General features: G+C 32.9%; 2 protein-coding genes across 6 annotated transcripts; both read right to left on the reverse strand.

The window, feature by feature from the left end:
- Positions 1 to 3,875: 3,875 nt before the first annotated feature.
- LOC137822393 (uncharacterized) lies at positions 3,876 to 6,015 on the reverse strand. The gene is made up of 8 exons (XM_068627280.1): positions 5,671 to 6,015; positions 5,518 to 5,581; positions 5,356 to 5,436; positions 4,836 to 5,248; positions 4,573 to 4,755; positions 4,404 to 4,454; positions 4,224 to 4,319; positions 3,876 to 4,115 (listed from the first exon to the last, which is right to left on the reverse strand). Exons 1-8 carry the CDS (start codon positions 6,013 to 6,015, stop codon positions 3,876 to 3,878), a joined length of 1,473 nt encoding a protein of 490 aa, XP_068483381.1.
- A 3,809-nt stretch (positions 6,016 to 9,824) lies between these two features.
- On the reverse strand, positions 9,825 to 13,241 carry LOC137820573 (tetraspanin-7-like). Of its 5 annotated transcripts, XR_011082651.1 has the most exons (4): positions 12,429 to 13,222; positions 11,045 to 11,372; positions 10,515 to 10,840; positions 9,825 to 10,377 (listed from the first exon to the last, which is right to left on the reverse strand). XR_011082651.1 is itself a non-coding variant. In XM_068624719.1 (3 exons), exons 1-2 carry the CDS (start codon positions 12,933 to 12,935, stop codon positions 11,079 to 11,081), a joined length of 801 nt encoding a protein of 266 aa, XP_068480820.1. In that variant the 5' UTR covers positions 12,936 to 13,222; the 3' UTR covers positions 10,493 to 10,840; positions 11,045 to 11,078. The 5 variants fall into 5 exon arrangements, 2 of the variants coding, with proteins under 2 accessions (XP_068480820.1, XP_068480819.1); XR_011082650.1 differs by having other exon boundaries at positions 9,825 to 10,310; positions 10,515 to 11,372; positions 12,429 to 13,241; XR_011082649.1 differs by having other exon boundaries at positions 10,515 to 11,372; positions 12,429 to 13,241.
- Between the last annotated feature and the right edge of the window lie 3,417 nt (positions 13,242 to 16,658).

Genomic DNA, 16,658 nt, shown 5'->3' on the forward strand with positions numbered 1-16,658 from the left:
CTTAAAATAATTTTATTCTAACTTAAATTATTCATTAGAAACTGAAAATATAATTATTTTACATAATTTATTAATAAAAACTACAGTTTATTATAAATATTAGTTATTAAATAAATTTAACTAACAAAAATATTTAATAAAACAAAATAATAATAATTAATTATTGAACTATATTGGATTATACTATTAATACGTTTTTATCCTTATTTTTTATTATAATTTTTTATGGAATCCTTTTCTATGGTTAATTAAGTTATAGTTTTGTTACTGTTGTATTTTTTAGATTGCTTTATTGTGAGGTTTTTTAATATTAAAAAATAGTAATTTTTTATTTATATAAGATGTGATTTATTTTTTTATTTTATAGTATATGTTTAATATTTAAAGAAATTATTTGAAATTCTGTTTTTATTTTATTTTTGTTATGTTTATATTAATATATTTCTATATATAGTTATAATTTATTTTATTATAATTTTTTATGAATTTTTTTTCTATTGTTAATTACGGTTGTTGTAGTATTTTTTATTTTTCATTTCTAGAGGATTTTTAATATTAAAAAATAATATCTTTTTATTTATATAAGATTTGATTTATTTTCCAATTTTATTACTTGAAGTTCTGTTTTTGTTTAATTTGTTGAATACATATTTTTTTTCTAATTATAGTTTTTATATTATACATATTTACATTTAACATATATTTTTTTAAATATTAGTTTTAAATCTACGAAATGTGTGAAAGTTTTTTATTTTTAAACAAAAACAACTAATTTTATTATTAATATTTTTAATAGGCAAGGGTTAATCTGTAAAGTAACATTTCACACCTTTAAAAAAAAATTAAAATTCTCTCATAACCATCACATAACTCACAAACTCCCATAAACTTTTCTCACACATCCACCCTAACATACCCCAATCCAAACACTCTCACTTTCTTCACGCTTTCCTCACACATCCTCACACATCCACTTCCTCAAATCCTTACACATCCCCTCCCTAATCCAAACAGAGCCTTAGGGTGTGTTTGGATTAGAGGGTGTGGGGGAGTGGAAAGTTGAGGGTGAGTGAGAGTGGAAGTGTGAAAAAAGTTGAGGTTGTTTGGATTGGGATATGTTAGAGTGGATGTGTGAGGAAAGTTTATTGAAATTTGTGAGTGATATGATAGTTGTAAGAATATTATAAATTATTTTGAATAGTAAAGTTTGTAAGATTACAATTTTACCCTTGTATATATAAAAAAATAATGATTAATCCTATTTCATATTTTAGTTAATTATAATTTTAAATTAAAGTATAATTTTATTATTTAACATTTTATTAATTAAAAATTATTTTTTATTTAAGTTAATTTATTTACATAATTTCAATATTATAAATGATTTTTTAAATTATGTTATGTTATATATATACAAATATATATAAAATTAATTTTAATAATAATTTTTATTATTATGAATAGCAAAATAAATATATTTTAAAAAGAAAATAAAAATTTAGAATATAACATGAATATTAAGTAGGTGTCAAAATATATAATATAAAGTCATTACATGAAGAACATAATAATGTTAATTAGAAAAAGAAAAGACATTCCCAGTAATAACATTTGAATCCTTCTTGTGGAGACCTTCAAACGGTTTCTAGAAGACGTATCTTATTCCGTTGTATGATAATAATTTCATCTTTTTCATCGGCAACGTCTTCAATGCACCATTTGAAAACTTACAGCCTAGAATCATGCCACTTCTGTTTTGAAGAAAATTGAACAATGAATAAGTTTAAAATAACATTCTTAAGTTTGTTTCAAACCTAATTGAATAAATTTTACCTTGTAGTTGGGACAACCCCAAAAAAAATTTCCAGCATTTTTTTGTGTTGTCGCTATTCTCAAAATAGCAAATTGTCCACATTCACAAATAGGAGCAACGAAGGCACTTGTGCTCCCAGTAGCATGGGTAAAAGTACCACGTTTTTGCACACTACAACCAGTACAACTAGATGACGACGTGTTGTGATACGCAGACATTGAATGACACTTAACCAATGTTGTCGAAGTAATAAGATGGTAAAAAAGTTTCATTAAAAACAATATGATTATGTAAATAAGTAGCATGGAAAGTAACATAAAACCTTAACAATAACAATAACAATAACAATGTCAATGTCAACGTCAAAAATAACAATAACAATTCATTAATGTTCAACATGAAAATTAGAAATAAAAATAAAAATGACAATAACATAATGATAACACACTCAATGGCCTTCATGACGTCGAATGTCACTCAGAGTATCCTCAATTCTGTCCATTCGGTATTCATGTTTTGTATGCCGGACAAAATTTGAGTTAACAAATCCCTTTGAGTGGGGTTTTCCTCCTCAGGTTGACCACCTTGAACATCTTGTGCTGGCAATTCATCCTCTTCATCATCTTCTTTGTGTGCATGGTGAGGTCTACCAAGTTGCCATATGCCATTGACCTGGAATATATTTAATTTTTTCATACTTTTTTTGCCAAAGTAATGATTCCAGCCTAGCATTATTTCTTGTTCATTGGACAAGTCGAAGCCATACACCTGCAAGATCCTCGTTATCAAATTTGCATATGGGAGAGGCATCTTGTTATCCTGACATTTGACGATGTGTTGCATGATGTAATGAGACCAATTAATGCGTACATTATTCTTGATTAACCACAACATGAAAATATCTTCATTCAGTAGTTGTGCATAGTTGCTTCCTCGAGGGCACAAGATATGCACCCATGTGTAATGCAACAGTCGGTCATTCATTTTCAGACTACCGACATTTTTGAGATTTTCACCTTCAACATCTTCACGAATCATGGACGATAATGCTAGTGCTCGATCAAAATTCAGTTCCTCAGGGATCGTCCCAGGGGTTAACTTAAGACCGTCATACTGTAGATGAGCAATGGTCATCCAATCCATTTCTTTAATGTGTATCATTCTTCCGCAAATCTCAATGGCAAGGTGACCAAAAGGTGTGATTTTTGCATTTGTATAAAATACTCTTACCAAATCCTCATAATACGGAAGATTAATTCCAAGGAAAGGTTGTAAACCTTGCCAATTCAGAAGATTTTGGAATTCAAATCCTGGACCAGCAAAAAATGGAGTATGCATCACTTTTGGTGGTAATACTACTCTTGTGTGAAAGTTCTTTTCAAAAACCACCATTTGATGCCTGATACTAAAGTATCTTGAATAATCAAGAACTTCTTGAATCCTCGTTGCTGGAGGAGGAACGTCAACATTTTCTACTCGAGATTTACCCTTACGGGTTCTGTTACGCTTGTGGGATGATGATGTCATCTATAATGCAATTACTACAATAAATAACTAAACAGAAGTTAACATAATATCATAAAGCAATAGTGCAAGTTCAGAAAGCAAAATATTACATTGCTAATGAAAGTAAAAGTTCACAAAGCAAAATATTACATGTCCAATAACTAACAAAGACAATCAAATATTACATGTCCAGTAACTAACAAAGCCAGTCAAATATTACATTAATAATAATTAAAGGTAATCCCCACACAGAGATATGAAATCAATGCCTAGTCATAAATCCAAACAATTTTGTCATTCGACGCTCATATGGCATCCCAAATAGTTGCTTAATTCTTCCGGGATGGTCACATAAAAACTCGTAGCATTGATCTGTGAGTTGTTCATCTTGAATGTTTAGCTCCACGAGCATTGCCTAAATATCAGACTCTGAGTACTGGTATGAGGCATGGCGTCGACGGTGATGTGCATGCTCATCATATAGGTCGTTTCTTCGTCTAATTTCGGCAGTTATATCTTGAGTTGTCGTTGCCTATGCACGAGCAATATTCACCAACTAAGAGGCATTTTCATTTCCATCCTTCATTGATGACACGCATTGTTGAAGATTAGTATTCAAAATTGCAAATTGTTCATCAATGTCGTCCATAGTGGGGCCTTTTCTCTTTGATCCTCGAGATGAGGATGTGCCCGCAAAGCCAGCAGATGGCATAGAAGGAGTGTTTGATGGTGTGTCTGAAGAAGTGTCACTAGATTGGAATTGAGGAGCAGGTGATCGTGGGACGTAGTCATCTGCCTCCTCAAAGTTCGGTTATTTGGGGATATAATTCATATCATTCTCCCCAAGATTGACACTGAAATTGGTCATGTCAGGAGGTGAATTGATGTAATGGGCTGTCCTGACCCGACTTCCCGTGGCTCTATCATTAGACCACAACTCCTCCATGAGGTCATAATGGCGAATGGGATTGAAACGCCATTTTGCCGCATATGGTTTGGCCTACATACATTTCACATATTAGTATATGATGCGAAATGTGAAGTTAAATGTAATTGTTACGTAAAAAAGTACTTATCATTGTACCTTAATCAGCTCACTCCAAACTTCGTCCTCGACTTCAAAAAGTTTGGTGGTCTGGTTCCATGCGAAACCACTCAATCCACCAAAAAAAATCATGGATTTCCCTCCACCTGTCCTTCAGGCTTTTCTGCCGGTTCTTCACATTATTTTTCTTAAGACCCGATAAACCAACCTCATTTAAAGCCATAACTATGTTAGTGTATCCTTGAGTGGTCCAGCTACCATCAATTCTACACCCTTTTCGTACCTCGTCAATCATTGCATTCAGCAAAATTAGGTCCATCTCCGTCGTCCACTTGGTGAACTCTCGATAAGAACCTGATGAATTTGAAGCCACATTTTTTCCACAATCCATCTAATTAACTTAAATAAAGTTAGGATGACAAACATTGAAAAATAGTAGAAAATATATTATTTCATGAATCAATTTTTTACATAATCTTGCCACATTTCGTTTGCTATAGCGTCCCTAATATCACACCCTATCCTGTAATCATGTTCACGAGCATGGGTGGTGCTTGGTTGGACATCTTGTTCTAACAATTCATTATCTACTTCTTCAAGCAGAGACTCATCATTGTCGATCCCGCGTAGAAAGTTATGCACAATACAACAAGCTAAAACAATTTTTGTCATAATATCCACATCAAAATGTGGCTCAGTCCCACTGACTATAATTGGAAAACGTTTTTTCAGCACCCCAAAGGTTCTCTCAGTTACGTTCCTAAGTGATGAATGTCGATGATTAAACAACTCTTTTGCATTTTGTGGCCCTCTTCGCGAATATTCTTTCAAATGGTATCTCACCCCGCGATAAGCTATTATTATATTTCGTTTTAACATAAAACCTGCATCACCAAGATAGTATTTTCTTACAAAGATTGTGGAAAGCTGGGTTAGTATATATTACTACAACCTTTTAATTCTTCTGCACATCCAATCCCCTATAACTAACCTTCTGGAATAACCAAAGGATCGCCTCGTACCAAAGCATCTTTCAATATCCTTGAATCGGAGGCAGTTCCTTCCCAACCGGCTAAGACATATGTGAACTTCATGTCAAAGTCACAAGCTGCAAATATGTTTTGGGTTGGTCAATCTTTTCTCCCTCGAAAACGAGGCGCATCAGCACGTGCAACCTTAGCATGTACATGACTTTCATCTATGGCCCCTAAACAATCCTAATGTAAACAAAAATTCATAACTTTAATTAAACACAAACTAAAAAACACATTACACATAATTTCAAGTAATGTTATTATCAACAAACCTTAAAGTAGGGGAAAAATCGACTGTTGTTAAGGATGTGTGGTTCTACAACCGTTCCATTTGGTTGAATTAAGAATTCCCCCTCCAACCTTAAAATTGCACTCAAAACATTATGAAAGTGACGAAAAACTGTTTCTCCAGACCGATGGAAAAAGAATGACACACTTCGATTATCCACATTATGCCCAATAATGTGCAAAAATTTCGCTACTTGTTCTTCCACGGTTGATCGATATGCATCTTTAACAAGTCCAGTTCCCCGTATTCGTTCACATAATTTAATGAAAGCTTCCGGTCTCATGCGAATAATGTGACGAGATTGTTCAGTGTGAACCAAGTACTCCATCAATTCTTGTCTGTGACGCTCGTTTTATGGTTGAGACTCACTGATACAGTTGTTTGTAGTAGGCACCGTGCGTAACAATTTCAATCCAAAAGCAATCATACAAAGAATCATGACTGATGCACCTTGATTATTTTTTTTTATTTATTCTTCGATTTGTGAAATTAAATTCATGTTCGCCACAACAAGATCGTCATAAATTGCAATTGTTTCCTCAAAGTGTACCATCTCTACCTCGTCATAATTTCTTTCCGAATTCATACCGAACGCGGTTACCGTATCAGTGTAAAAGTACACCAATACAATTACCCTAAAACGTACTTCTAATTAATTTTAATAAAAAGTACTATATCATTCAATAACATAATTTAATCAAACAACAAATAAATATAAACAAATCTTGAGTAAATTACTACAATATTTACTGTTTTTTTTTTAATTACTACAACATTTTTATAATGTTTTTAATTATAACATTAATAAATTTATGTTCAATCTAAAAAATAAAATCCTATAAAAATATTTATTAAATCTTGAATTCCATTTTGTATAAATTAAATTCATTAAATCTTTTTTATAAACAATTCATTTTTAAATAAATAATTAATTTCTACATTTATTATTAAATATCAATTCAAAATACCACTTCTAAAATATCAATTACTTTTTAAAAAACCTACAAATTGTAAAAATATTCATTTTAAAAACATTAATTTTTTTCTTATTAATTTTAAATAAATTTATTCTCTTATAAACAATATTTATCTAAACTTTTTCAGTTTTCTTTAATCACTACAACATTTTTTTATTTGATTTAATTATAACATTAATAAACTTTTACTGTCTTTTTTAATTACTACAACATTTTTATAATGTTTTAATTATAACATTAATAAATTATGTTCAATCTACAAAATTAAAATCCTACAAAAATATTTATTAAATCTTGAATTCCATTCTGTCTAAATTAAATTCATTAAATCTTTTTTATAAAAAATTCATTTTTAAATAAATAATTACTTTCTACATTTATTATTAAAATATCAATTCAAAATACCACTTCTAAAATATCAATTACTTTTTAAAAAACCTACAAATTACAAATTTCTATTTCCAATTGTAAAAATATTCCTTTTAAAAACATTAATTTTTTTCTTATTAATTTTAAATAAAGTTATTCTCTTATAAACAATATTTATCTAAACTTTTTCAGTTTTCTTTAATCACCACAACATTTTTTATTTGATTTAATTATAACATTAATAATTTATGTTTACTATAATCAAAAACCTAAACTTTACAAAAAAAAAATTCCATTCTGTAAATCATTCATTTCATACAAATAAATATTTTTCTTAAATCTTATAAAAATTATAACTATCTACAAAAATTAAAACAATAAATCAAATAAAGGAATTAATTTACTCCTTAACATAATTAACTAAACTAAAGTCTAAACAAATTATATTACAACCAACATTAATTTACTAACTCCTTAACATAATTAACTAAAATAAATTCTAAACAAATTATATTACAAAACCATAATCATCCAAACATAAATATAAAACAGAAATAAATAAAAAAATAAATTTACATAAAACATTTAAAAACCTGAATATAAACAAGAACATCACAATAGGATCACTGATAGGATGAAGAACACACCACCACGAGTGCCTGAAAATCACATAAAACAAATTAAGAAACAAATTTCAGAAAATTTAGAACATAATCGATTATCCCTTCAGTTATATACATAGGATAATCGATTATCCATGGATAATTGATTATGTTAGTAGGCAAAAAACAAGCATAATCGATTATGACAATGCATAATCGATTATCTCCCTTTTTTCACACTTCACATAATCGATTATGGGTTGAAATTTTTACAGATAATCGATTACTAGCTTTACTTAATCGATTATCTTCACCATAATCGATTATGTTACCAGTTCTAATTCAACCATAATCGATTATGCACCCTTTAGAGACATGGTCTCACCTAAGAGGAACCCACAGATGAACCACAGAGATGAACCCAGGACGTGAGATGAACAAGCTATACGTAACTCAAGCCCCTACCACAAACTATGATGGCTTACGAATCTCTCCAACCACACTACACTACACACTCTAATGGCTTCGCTTTCTTTGCTTTTCTGTGAATGGAGGAAGCACCTTCATGCTTCGTTTTATATAGCCAGCTTCATTCCACACCCACCTACCTCACCCACTGCATTCACTCACCTTTCACACTCTTTCACACAGTCAAACGATTCCTGAGCCAAGTCAGGAATCTGATGCTTTCATGTGGCATGCATGCAGGGGCACTGTTCAGCACAAAAGCAAGGGCACCTAAGTAACTTACTATGAATGATGTGGCACTCGCTCTCCTCAGCTCAACTTTCTCTTCATCTTTGGGGAGAACCGAAATTCACTCCTCTTTCTCTTTCCTTCCACCCTCACCCGCAACAATACATGGATCCAAATGGGGTGGTGTTGTGACTTCCGTCGTCGACAACAGTACCACCCCTGGAAGCAAACAACCCCTTAAAGTTAATTTCATATTTAATCAAAGTCGTCAGGATGTCATACGACTTTTGTTTAACGAAATTGGCAAAGTCGTAAGGATGAAATACGATTTTCACGTGGAGTCTTTTCTAACCTAAAGTCGTATCCATAGAATACAACTTCCACTCTAAAGTCATAGATACGATGTATCCGTTTTCGTAGAATTTTTTTTTTACCTAAAATCATAATTTGCAAAAAGAATTACACTACATTCGTGAAAAAACCATTAACTTACTTAATTTCAAAGCATATTGCATCATCGTGTTTTTGGTAGGCATCGTAATAATATGTTTTACCACCCTACATAAAATAAATATCGATTTAATATATAATTCATTTTTATTGGGAAATGGTTTCACTGATTCTCTTTAGTTAATTTTTTTATTTACAAGATTAATTCTATCTCAAATTTCTTGGAGAGATAGTGATTTCTGCTCACCAACCAATCTGTGTTTTAAATTCAATGTCTATAAAATGAATTAGTTGAAAAAAGTCATTATTTGGTGTGAGCCGATTCATTCTGACTAGGTGATGATGACATGCTGCATATTATAACCAATCATTAATTAGATATGATGAATTATAATTTATATCGGTTACATTGCATACTTAGATTTATACAATAGTTTGAATGCTATGGGTGGATATTGGTTCATATGCTTCAATAGATATTGATGGTGATAGTTCTCAAGAAATTTGATGGATCATATGCATGAATTCGTATTCACTCCTAATATATGAAGTTATATATATAATACTAATATTGTTGTTTGTATGGAATTCTTAATTCTCACTGTGATACAATTATAACAGTATTAAAGTCTATAAATATGGGATGATTTAAGCTTCAGTTACATTTCAGTTAAGCAAATACTAGAGCAGAGGTGGATAGTTTTCAAATTTGGGTGAAATGAATTAGATGGACTCATAATGATGTTAAATCATCATATCACTCTCTGTTTACACACATCAGTATACCCACATGGATTTTTGTAACTATAATTTTGAAGTCACCTGCATGATATGGCTTAGCTTCAAACCTGACATAAATCAAAATATTGAAAAAGGACTTATTTGATAAAGGAAAGAACCAGATGGTTAGAGTTTGATATTATATGACCAACTTCGTTGATGTACTGGTTAAAAGTTCTATGGAATCTGTAATCGATTCTCTTCTGGAATAAAATCTTAATAAGATTATTAGAGGAAGATTTAAAAAAAGGCAAAGTGAGGGCTAAGCAAAAGTATGCCAAAGTAGATTCATCAAAGAGGCATCAAAAGTGCAGTTGGAGCATCATATAACAGGAGCTAGCAGATCAAGAAGAACAGATACATCAACCCTACAATTGTTTGAGATGATGAGACTCACTTTAACTAGCTATAAGTGATAAGAACAAAATGTGAGAGCATGATATTTGTGGACCATCTAACAATGATGTTGCTGATCAGCCTTCTAAGATATTTGTGGACCTTCAAAGATTCATCTTCCTTCGCCTTCAAATCTCATATTTCCTCTTCTCTCGCTCACTTGTTCTCTTTTTCTCCTCCAGAGAATTTAGAGAGTGTGAGTTTAGCAAGTAAAAGGAGGTGTTACTACCACTTTGGAAGCATATTATTCCCAGCCTCCATAAATTCATTTTCATTTACCCTTAAACCTCACTCTCTTTTCTCTCACTCGTGTAAATATGATAAAGGAGGTGTTGATCATGCCCTTCGTTTTCCTTTATCATTAGAAAAAGTATAAATATGATGCGATTAAAGTAGACTGAAAACATCCATTCCAATAATCTGAAACTCAGAAAGTAAAGTAGTGTCTCATTTCACAATGTTTAAAAAGTTGAAATTTTTACGATTCCATATTCTAGCACAGAAAGAGGTAGCTGAGTAGCGACAAGAATAGTGGTGATAGAGGCAAGAATACTGACCCTCAAAGCATTTATTTCTTTTCAATTCCACGTTGTGAAAAAGATGCCTCATAGAGTTGCGACAAGAACAGCTGCTACAATCAAATCAAACAATCTATGTCTATCTTAACGTGTCCCCACATTTTGAGGTCTAAACCAAAACGATTAGTCATGATACAACGAGGAAAAGGAGGATAAAACGAGTGGCAGACCCATACCACTCATTCTCGACACGTTCTCCAAACAGATATCTTATCTCCACACCTCAACAACAAATCACGAATCATCTTATTCAATTGGAAAAGGAACCACAGCTCCACTCCAATACTTGATTCATATGGTTACGCCTAACACAGTAGACAAAATGCTTCAGATAATAAACAAACCATAGCTGAGAAGTATTCGGCAAACGGCAATCCAAGGTGATCAAACTAGGAAACGGCAATAGAAGGTGGGAGCAGGAACATAGCTTAGAAACTAACTGTAGAAGCTAACTACACAAATAACATACCTTATCACAGAATCCAGGAAAATAAAAACAAATTACTTGCCTCATTTACATGCTTCTAACATACATCGCTGCATCTAGTGCTTCCGATTATCTCTCAAGTTATTCCGGAATGCACAGCAACCAACAGAGTACACAATAATGAGGAAGACGAGGAATATGACATTCACAATTGTCACCTTCTTCCAGTCAGTCTTAAGGTTCTGTAGGAACCCAGCCTTGCATGTTTGGCAATTGAAGCACAGAACATTTGGATCATTCTCCCAAGCATTACAGTCAGAGTTGGTATAATTTGCACCTTCAGGCTTATTCCAGACAGATGGACCCTGGTACTCAAAGTTGCAGCTGTCTGATGGCTTGCAACACCCGGACTGAAGCACAAAACAACAAGTGCAAAACCATGAGACCTAAAATTTCTAAGTCATGCCAAGAACATATACTGCGCTGAGCAACTCAGATTCAAAAGCAAACGTGTAAAGGTCGTCAATCAACTACAGTTTTGCATGTTGTGGTAATTAAAGGTTAAATTAACAAAATACAGTATGAAACATTTATTCTAATACTAGTCTCCAAGAAGGGTAGTCATCATGTTCAGTATAGGTCAGTTCCTACTTTTCATTATGAGTCCTGCTAAGAAGAACCGTTCAGAATCACTTGACCAATTCATTCAATATTGGCTCAAAAACCACGAAGATGATGACTTCATACTCCATAGTGCAAAAGTAAAGGCCAAATGTGAACATAGGAGCTTGTTACTTTCTCAGTTTTTAATTCAATAGAAGGCAAAACAAACGAAAGTAACAGTTCAATTTATCATACACAACAAAGAAAAACAAATGGTTTATTTACACCTTATTTTTTGGTGCAGAACGAGAAAGAAGGTATAAGTAGAAACAAAAAGTGAAATTTCTGATGGAAAAGAAACTGAAAGAGAAAGATCAGATGAAAAAGGTAGAGGTACCCCAAACATCGTTCAGAAAGTTTAAAAGCTTTTATGAAAACTAGATAAATCATAAATGGGAAAAAAAGCGTTGTCTAAATGCTGCAAGGAACAAAAGATTACTGATTGCAACACAAGTGCAGCTCAAGAGAAATGAAAAGCAACTTACTTTTTACTCTAACAGCACAAGCATCCATGCCACCATTAAAAATTTGGTGAAAGAACACTAAAGAAAAACCTACTTAGGATATAAAATCACACAAACACCTCTCGTGCTCACAAGCTAGAGCAGATCGAAGAAACAGTTTCTCCAGAAGTGGAAATGAAAACCACACGGTGGTGGGTCAGAGGGAAAAGGCACAGACAGTACTAGACAAGTAGAGAACCACGGCTCAAGAGGCTTTATAGCAGATTAAAGGAGTTGAATTTGCATTGAAGACGTGGAAACAGAGAAATTCGAAAAGAAAGGAAATGCGGAAGAGAATACCTGAAGCGCGGACAAGTTCTGAGCGTAGAACTGTTGAGCAGTGTCGTTGGCGAATTGGGTTTGAAATTTGGAGCAGAGTTTGGAAGATTGGAGACAGCTCTGAATTCGGTTCCAGGTGTGAGTGTTGTTGACTCTGTTCTGAAACCAATTGGAGTAGTCACCGAGCCTGTACTCCTTGTAGCCTCGGTTGGAAAGGACTTGACCAGCACCCTTGTTGGTGACAACGAAGGCGAAGACGGTGAAGGAGAGAAGAAGGAGTATGAGGAGGAACATGACGAAGAGGTAGAGCCAGAGGAGACATGAGACACGACAACATGCGCCGACCAGACCTGCCAGAGACACGAGCAAAAGGAAAACACCCAAAACGATGAAGACTCTCTCCAGCCACCATTCGCACTCCGTGTTGGCTTGCTTACTCAACCACACGCCCGTCACCAGAATGGGAATCGACAGAAGGAATGCGAGCAAATTCAGCACCCCAATCAGATTGTTGCTCACCCGAAACATCTTCTTTCACAACAACAATACTTTTACTCTCTACACTGCCTTCAACAATCAATCTTCTCAACCCACCCTGCCAATTTTAGACCTTATTCTACTGAAATATTCCTTATGTCACTTTATTTTCTTTTATTCTTTTTCTTCCCCTTCCATTGGCATATTCAATTGTGCGCACTTTCAAAACGTGCTTAAGTTTTCAGAATCAGGTTTTTAACATGTTTCATTGGTGATGTTCTAGCTAAATTCTCTAGGGAAATTATTGTATTTTAGCCAAAGCTATCATACTCCTCTTTATAATGGTTGGATTGAGTCGGTTGGTTATATGGCCAACTCATTTGTTAAATGGAAAAAAAATCTCGTTTTTTACATATTACTATTTTGGTTAAATGAGGTCTTTTTTTTCCTCATTCTCTTATTGTGATTTTTTTTTTATAATTATCTTATTCGTCTTTAGGGATAATAGTTAATTTAGTATAATGATTTTTAAAAAAATTAATTTGATCGTATGTTTCTTAAAATGTATTTAAAATTATCCGTTAAATCCCCTCTTACGCGTCAAGAATGCGTATGTCGTATGTGGACAGAAAGAAGGGAAATTTGGTTTATTATGAGGTATGACGTGTCAACCGAGGTGGATGGTTCCATTAATTTAATGAAAATTGAAATTAGTTTAGTGAAAATTGAAATAGAGGTTAGGGTTTTTTTATTTTGAATTAGGGGTTACGAATTTAGGGTTTCCGAAGAAACTGAGTTAGAAAAAATGAAAGGGAAGGGCAGAGAATTTATAGATTCAGCATTCTCATCGGTGCTCCCAAACGCACTTCAGCAGCGTCTCCAGTTCATTCTGCAGACCCGTCCGGAGTAGTGGGTGTATGCCATATTCAGGCAAGCCACCAAAGAAAGCGACTCTCGTCTCACACTAGAATACAGCGACGACTTCTTTATAGGCTCAAAAGGCACAGAGGGAACGAAAGTCAGAATGTCGAAGGAGCAAACGAGGAACCACGTTAACGATATCGAATGGTTCTACAGGGTGTCGCAAACTCGGTCCTATGCCGCCGGGGACGGTGTGGTTGGGTGTGCCTTCGGGTCGGGGGTGGATGTTTGGTTGAGTGGAGTGAACGAGTTTGAAGTGAACGAGTGTGACGAGAGAGTGGGGGAAGCACGAAGGCACGAAATCCAGACTTTAGTGTGCGTGTCGGTGGCACGTGAGATCCTTAAGCTGGGTTCGCATGAGGTGCTGAAGCTGGATTATAGGGTTCTGCAAATGGTGAAATCGATGTTTGAGGAACGAGAGAGTGAGAGTGAGAATCCGGTGCGCAAGCGATGGATGGTGGTTCCCGAGAAGGTGAAAGAGAAAGAGAGGAGAAGATAGCTGGAGGGATCATCGACGAACTCCTCAGGCCTAAATTCGTAACCCCCAATTCAAAATATAAAAAAACTCTAACCCCTATTTCAATTTTCACTAAACTAATGTAACCATTACTAAACTAATATAGTCATTCACCTCACTTCACACGTCACTCCTCACACCTAAACCAAATTTTCCTTATCTCTACACATAAGCAGTTTTAAGCAGTTTTTGACGCTGTAAGAGGGGATTTGGGAATTTAATATAAACGATCATTTTAAATACATTTTAATAAATATAGAAATCAAATTGATTTTTTTAAAAATTATTATACTAAATTGATTATTGCCCCTAAGTGTAGGGACGAATAAGGTAATTATACCTTTCTTTTTTATGATATTGTTGTCGTATTATTAAGTTTAATAAAATTATTTTTTCAGGAGTTAGATTCTCCACCTTCATCTCAAACTTTAACTTGGTTGGAGTTAAGATGTGTTGTGAGAAAACTTAATAAAACTTGGTTTACGTAGTGGTCCCTTAAAAAAATCCAAAAACATCTTAACGAAATTCATAAATATTTTACTGCATTTTAACATTTTTTGTTGTTGTTTTATGTTGGAGTTCATGTTAAATTTTCATGGCTTTTATAATGAGTTATGAACATAAAATGAAAACTTTATTTGTTAAATGGTGGATTGTTCCATGACTGAATAGGGCAATCATATATGAATTGATGATGATGTTGGAGGTTATATGCTCGATTTCCATTGTTGATGTTGTACTTAAACAATAAGTTTAGATGTTAAGGTTAGGGATGAAGGAGGTTGTTGACTAATATGATAATTGTATATCAGTAAGGGATTGGAGGTTTATGAGTCAACTATAATAGGGTACCTGAGAAATGTTCATTGGTGAACCTTTAGGTTAGATAAGGTATGAAGTTGTAAAACTTTTTAGGCAAGAGAATCATGTAATTGTTATGATTATTTGGGAGTATCTTGTTATGTGTATAGTGAGATATTAAATTCTAATGTCACCTAAAAATGAAAAATAATTATACGTTCATGCAAGACCTTAAGACTCAGATAATTTAAGACATTAAGGTACCAATGATATTATTGAAGAAAGATAAGAACAACTATTGAAAAGAGTTCTCACACACTGCAACTAATAATCAATATTTATTGTGTTGTGCATGTTTCTTCTCGTGGTTTTGTTTGGAGGTCAAAGAATCACTCCATATATCCTTTATTACTACATGGATGGATTAAAGACTAACGCACAAACTATTGTTCCATCTTGATATTCTTCCTATATAAGGACAATGAATGAGTGATCCCCTAACGAATGAGGAAACATTTATTGGGCGTGTTTGTTCTTTTTATGCCAAATATGTAATACTTCCATGATGGATACACATAGATAATGTTACATGTCATTAAAGTGTAGAAGGCACCTCGTAGACTTGTGCATTCACCAGAGGTGTTTGCGGTGCGATTTGGTTTTGTTTTTTTGTTAAAAATACATTCAAATCAAATATAAAAAATACATGCGATTCAGTTTGGTTCGAATTGAAAGAAAAAAAATCTAAAACAAACTAAACCAATTAATGTGATTTACTTGCTCTTTTCATAATTAAATATATAATAGTAAAAACATATTATTCAAAACCTGAAACATATATTAGATAATAAATTAATAAAATCATAATATTCGATAGTTAATATCATTAAAAGTTAAAATCTTATATTTTTATAGTCTAACACTAATAAATACGAAACAAAATAGAAACAATTTAAGGAACGTAAAAATACGACAACAGGTCAATATGACAAACTTGACCAAGAAATTAAAGGGGACATAAAAACAAATTATATCAATTGTTCATATAGTTGCAACCTATAGAAAATAAAATATCATCACTTAAACTTGAATTGCAACATTTCTTTCATGTTTTTAGAAAAGAAACCTATTTCGTTAATAAATTTTCTTACCTATAAAAAAGATTAATTTCAAGTGCAATAACTAGTCAAACTCAACATCACATTTTTATTCAGGTAGTGGTGGGATTGGACCAAGTTCTAAAAGTGTATAACAAATAATAACCAATATGAGTAATAGTGATAATCATTGTAATCAATTTTTAATTAGTGAAAATCTTTGCAGTTGGCAAAGGAGAATTGAACATTACCTAAGTTAACGGTGAACCACCAAAATGTTCCTTATTGCTTTCTATTTCTTGAGTTTTCAACTATTTGTTGTCTTATTACAAATATTTACGAAAACATTTATGAACTTGTTTACAAAATCATTATACAACCCCTCCAATGTTTAATAAGCCTCTTCGATTTTTTTTTTCAAATCAGTTTTAAACTCTA

Source organism: Phaseolus vulgaris, chromosome 9, assembly GCF_000499845.2.
Source record: "Phaseolus vulgaris cultivar G19833 chromosome 9, P. vulgaris v2.0, whole genome shotgun sequence".
NCBI lineage: Eukaryota > Viridiplantae > Streptophyta > Magnoliopsida > Fabales > Fabaceae > Phaseolus > Phaseolus vulgaris.

Coding starts and splice junctions, on each gene's coding strand:
- LOC137822393 (XM_068627280.1), bottom strand. CDS start 6,015: ATGGAGTACTTGGTTCACACTGAACAATCTCGTCACATTATTCGCATG. Junction 5,249..5,355: donor TCCTTTGGTTATTCCAGAAG/GTTAGTTATAGG, acceptor TTGGTGATGCAG/GTTTTATGTTAAAACGAAAT. Junction 4,455..4,572: donor TAGTTATGGCTTTAAATGAG/GTTGGTTTATCG, acceptor GCATGGAACCAG/ACCACCAAACTTTTTGAAGT.
- LOC137820573 (XM_068624718.1), bottom strand. CDS start 12,935: ATGTTTCGGGTGAGCAACAATCTGATTGGGGTGCTGAATTTGCTCGCA. Junction 11,373..12,428: donor AGAACTTGTCCGCGCTTCAG/GTATTCTCTTCC, acceptor TTTGTGCTTCAG/TCCGGGTGTTGCAAGCCATC.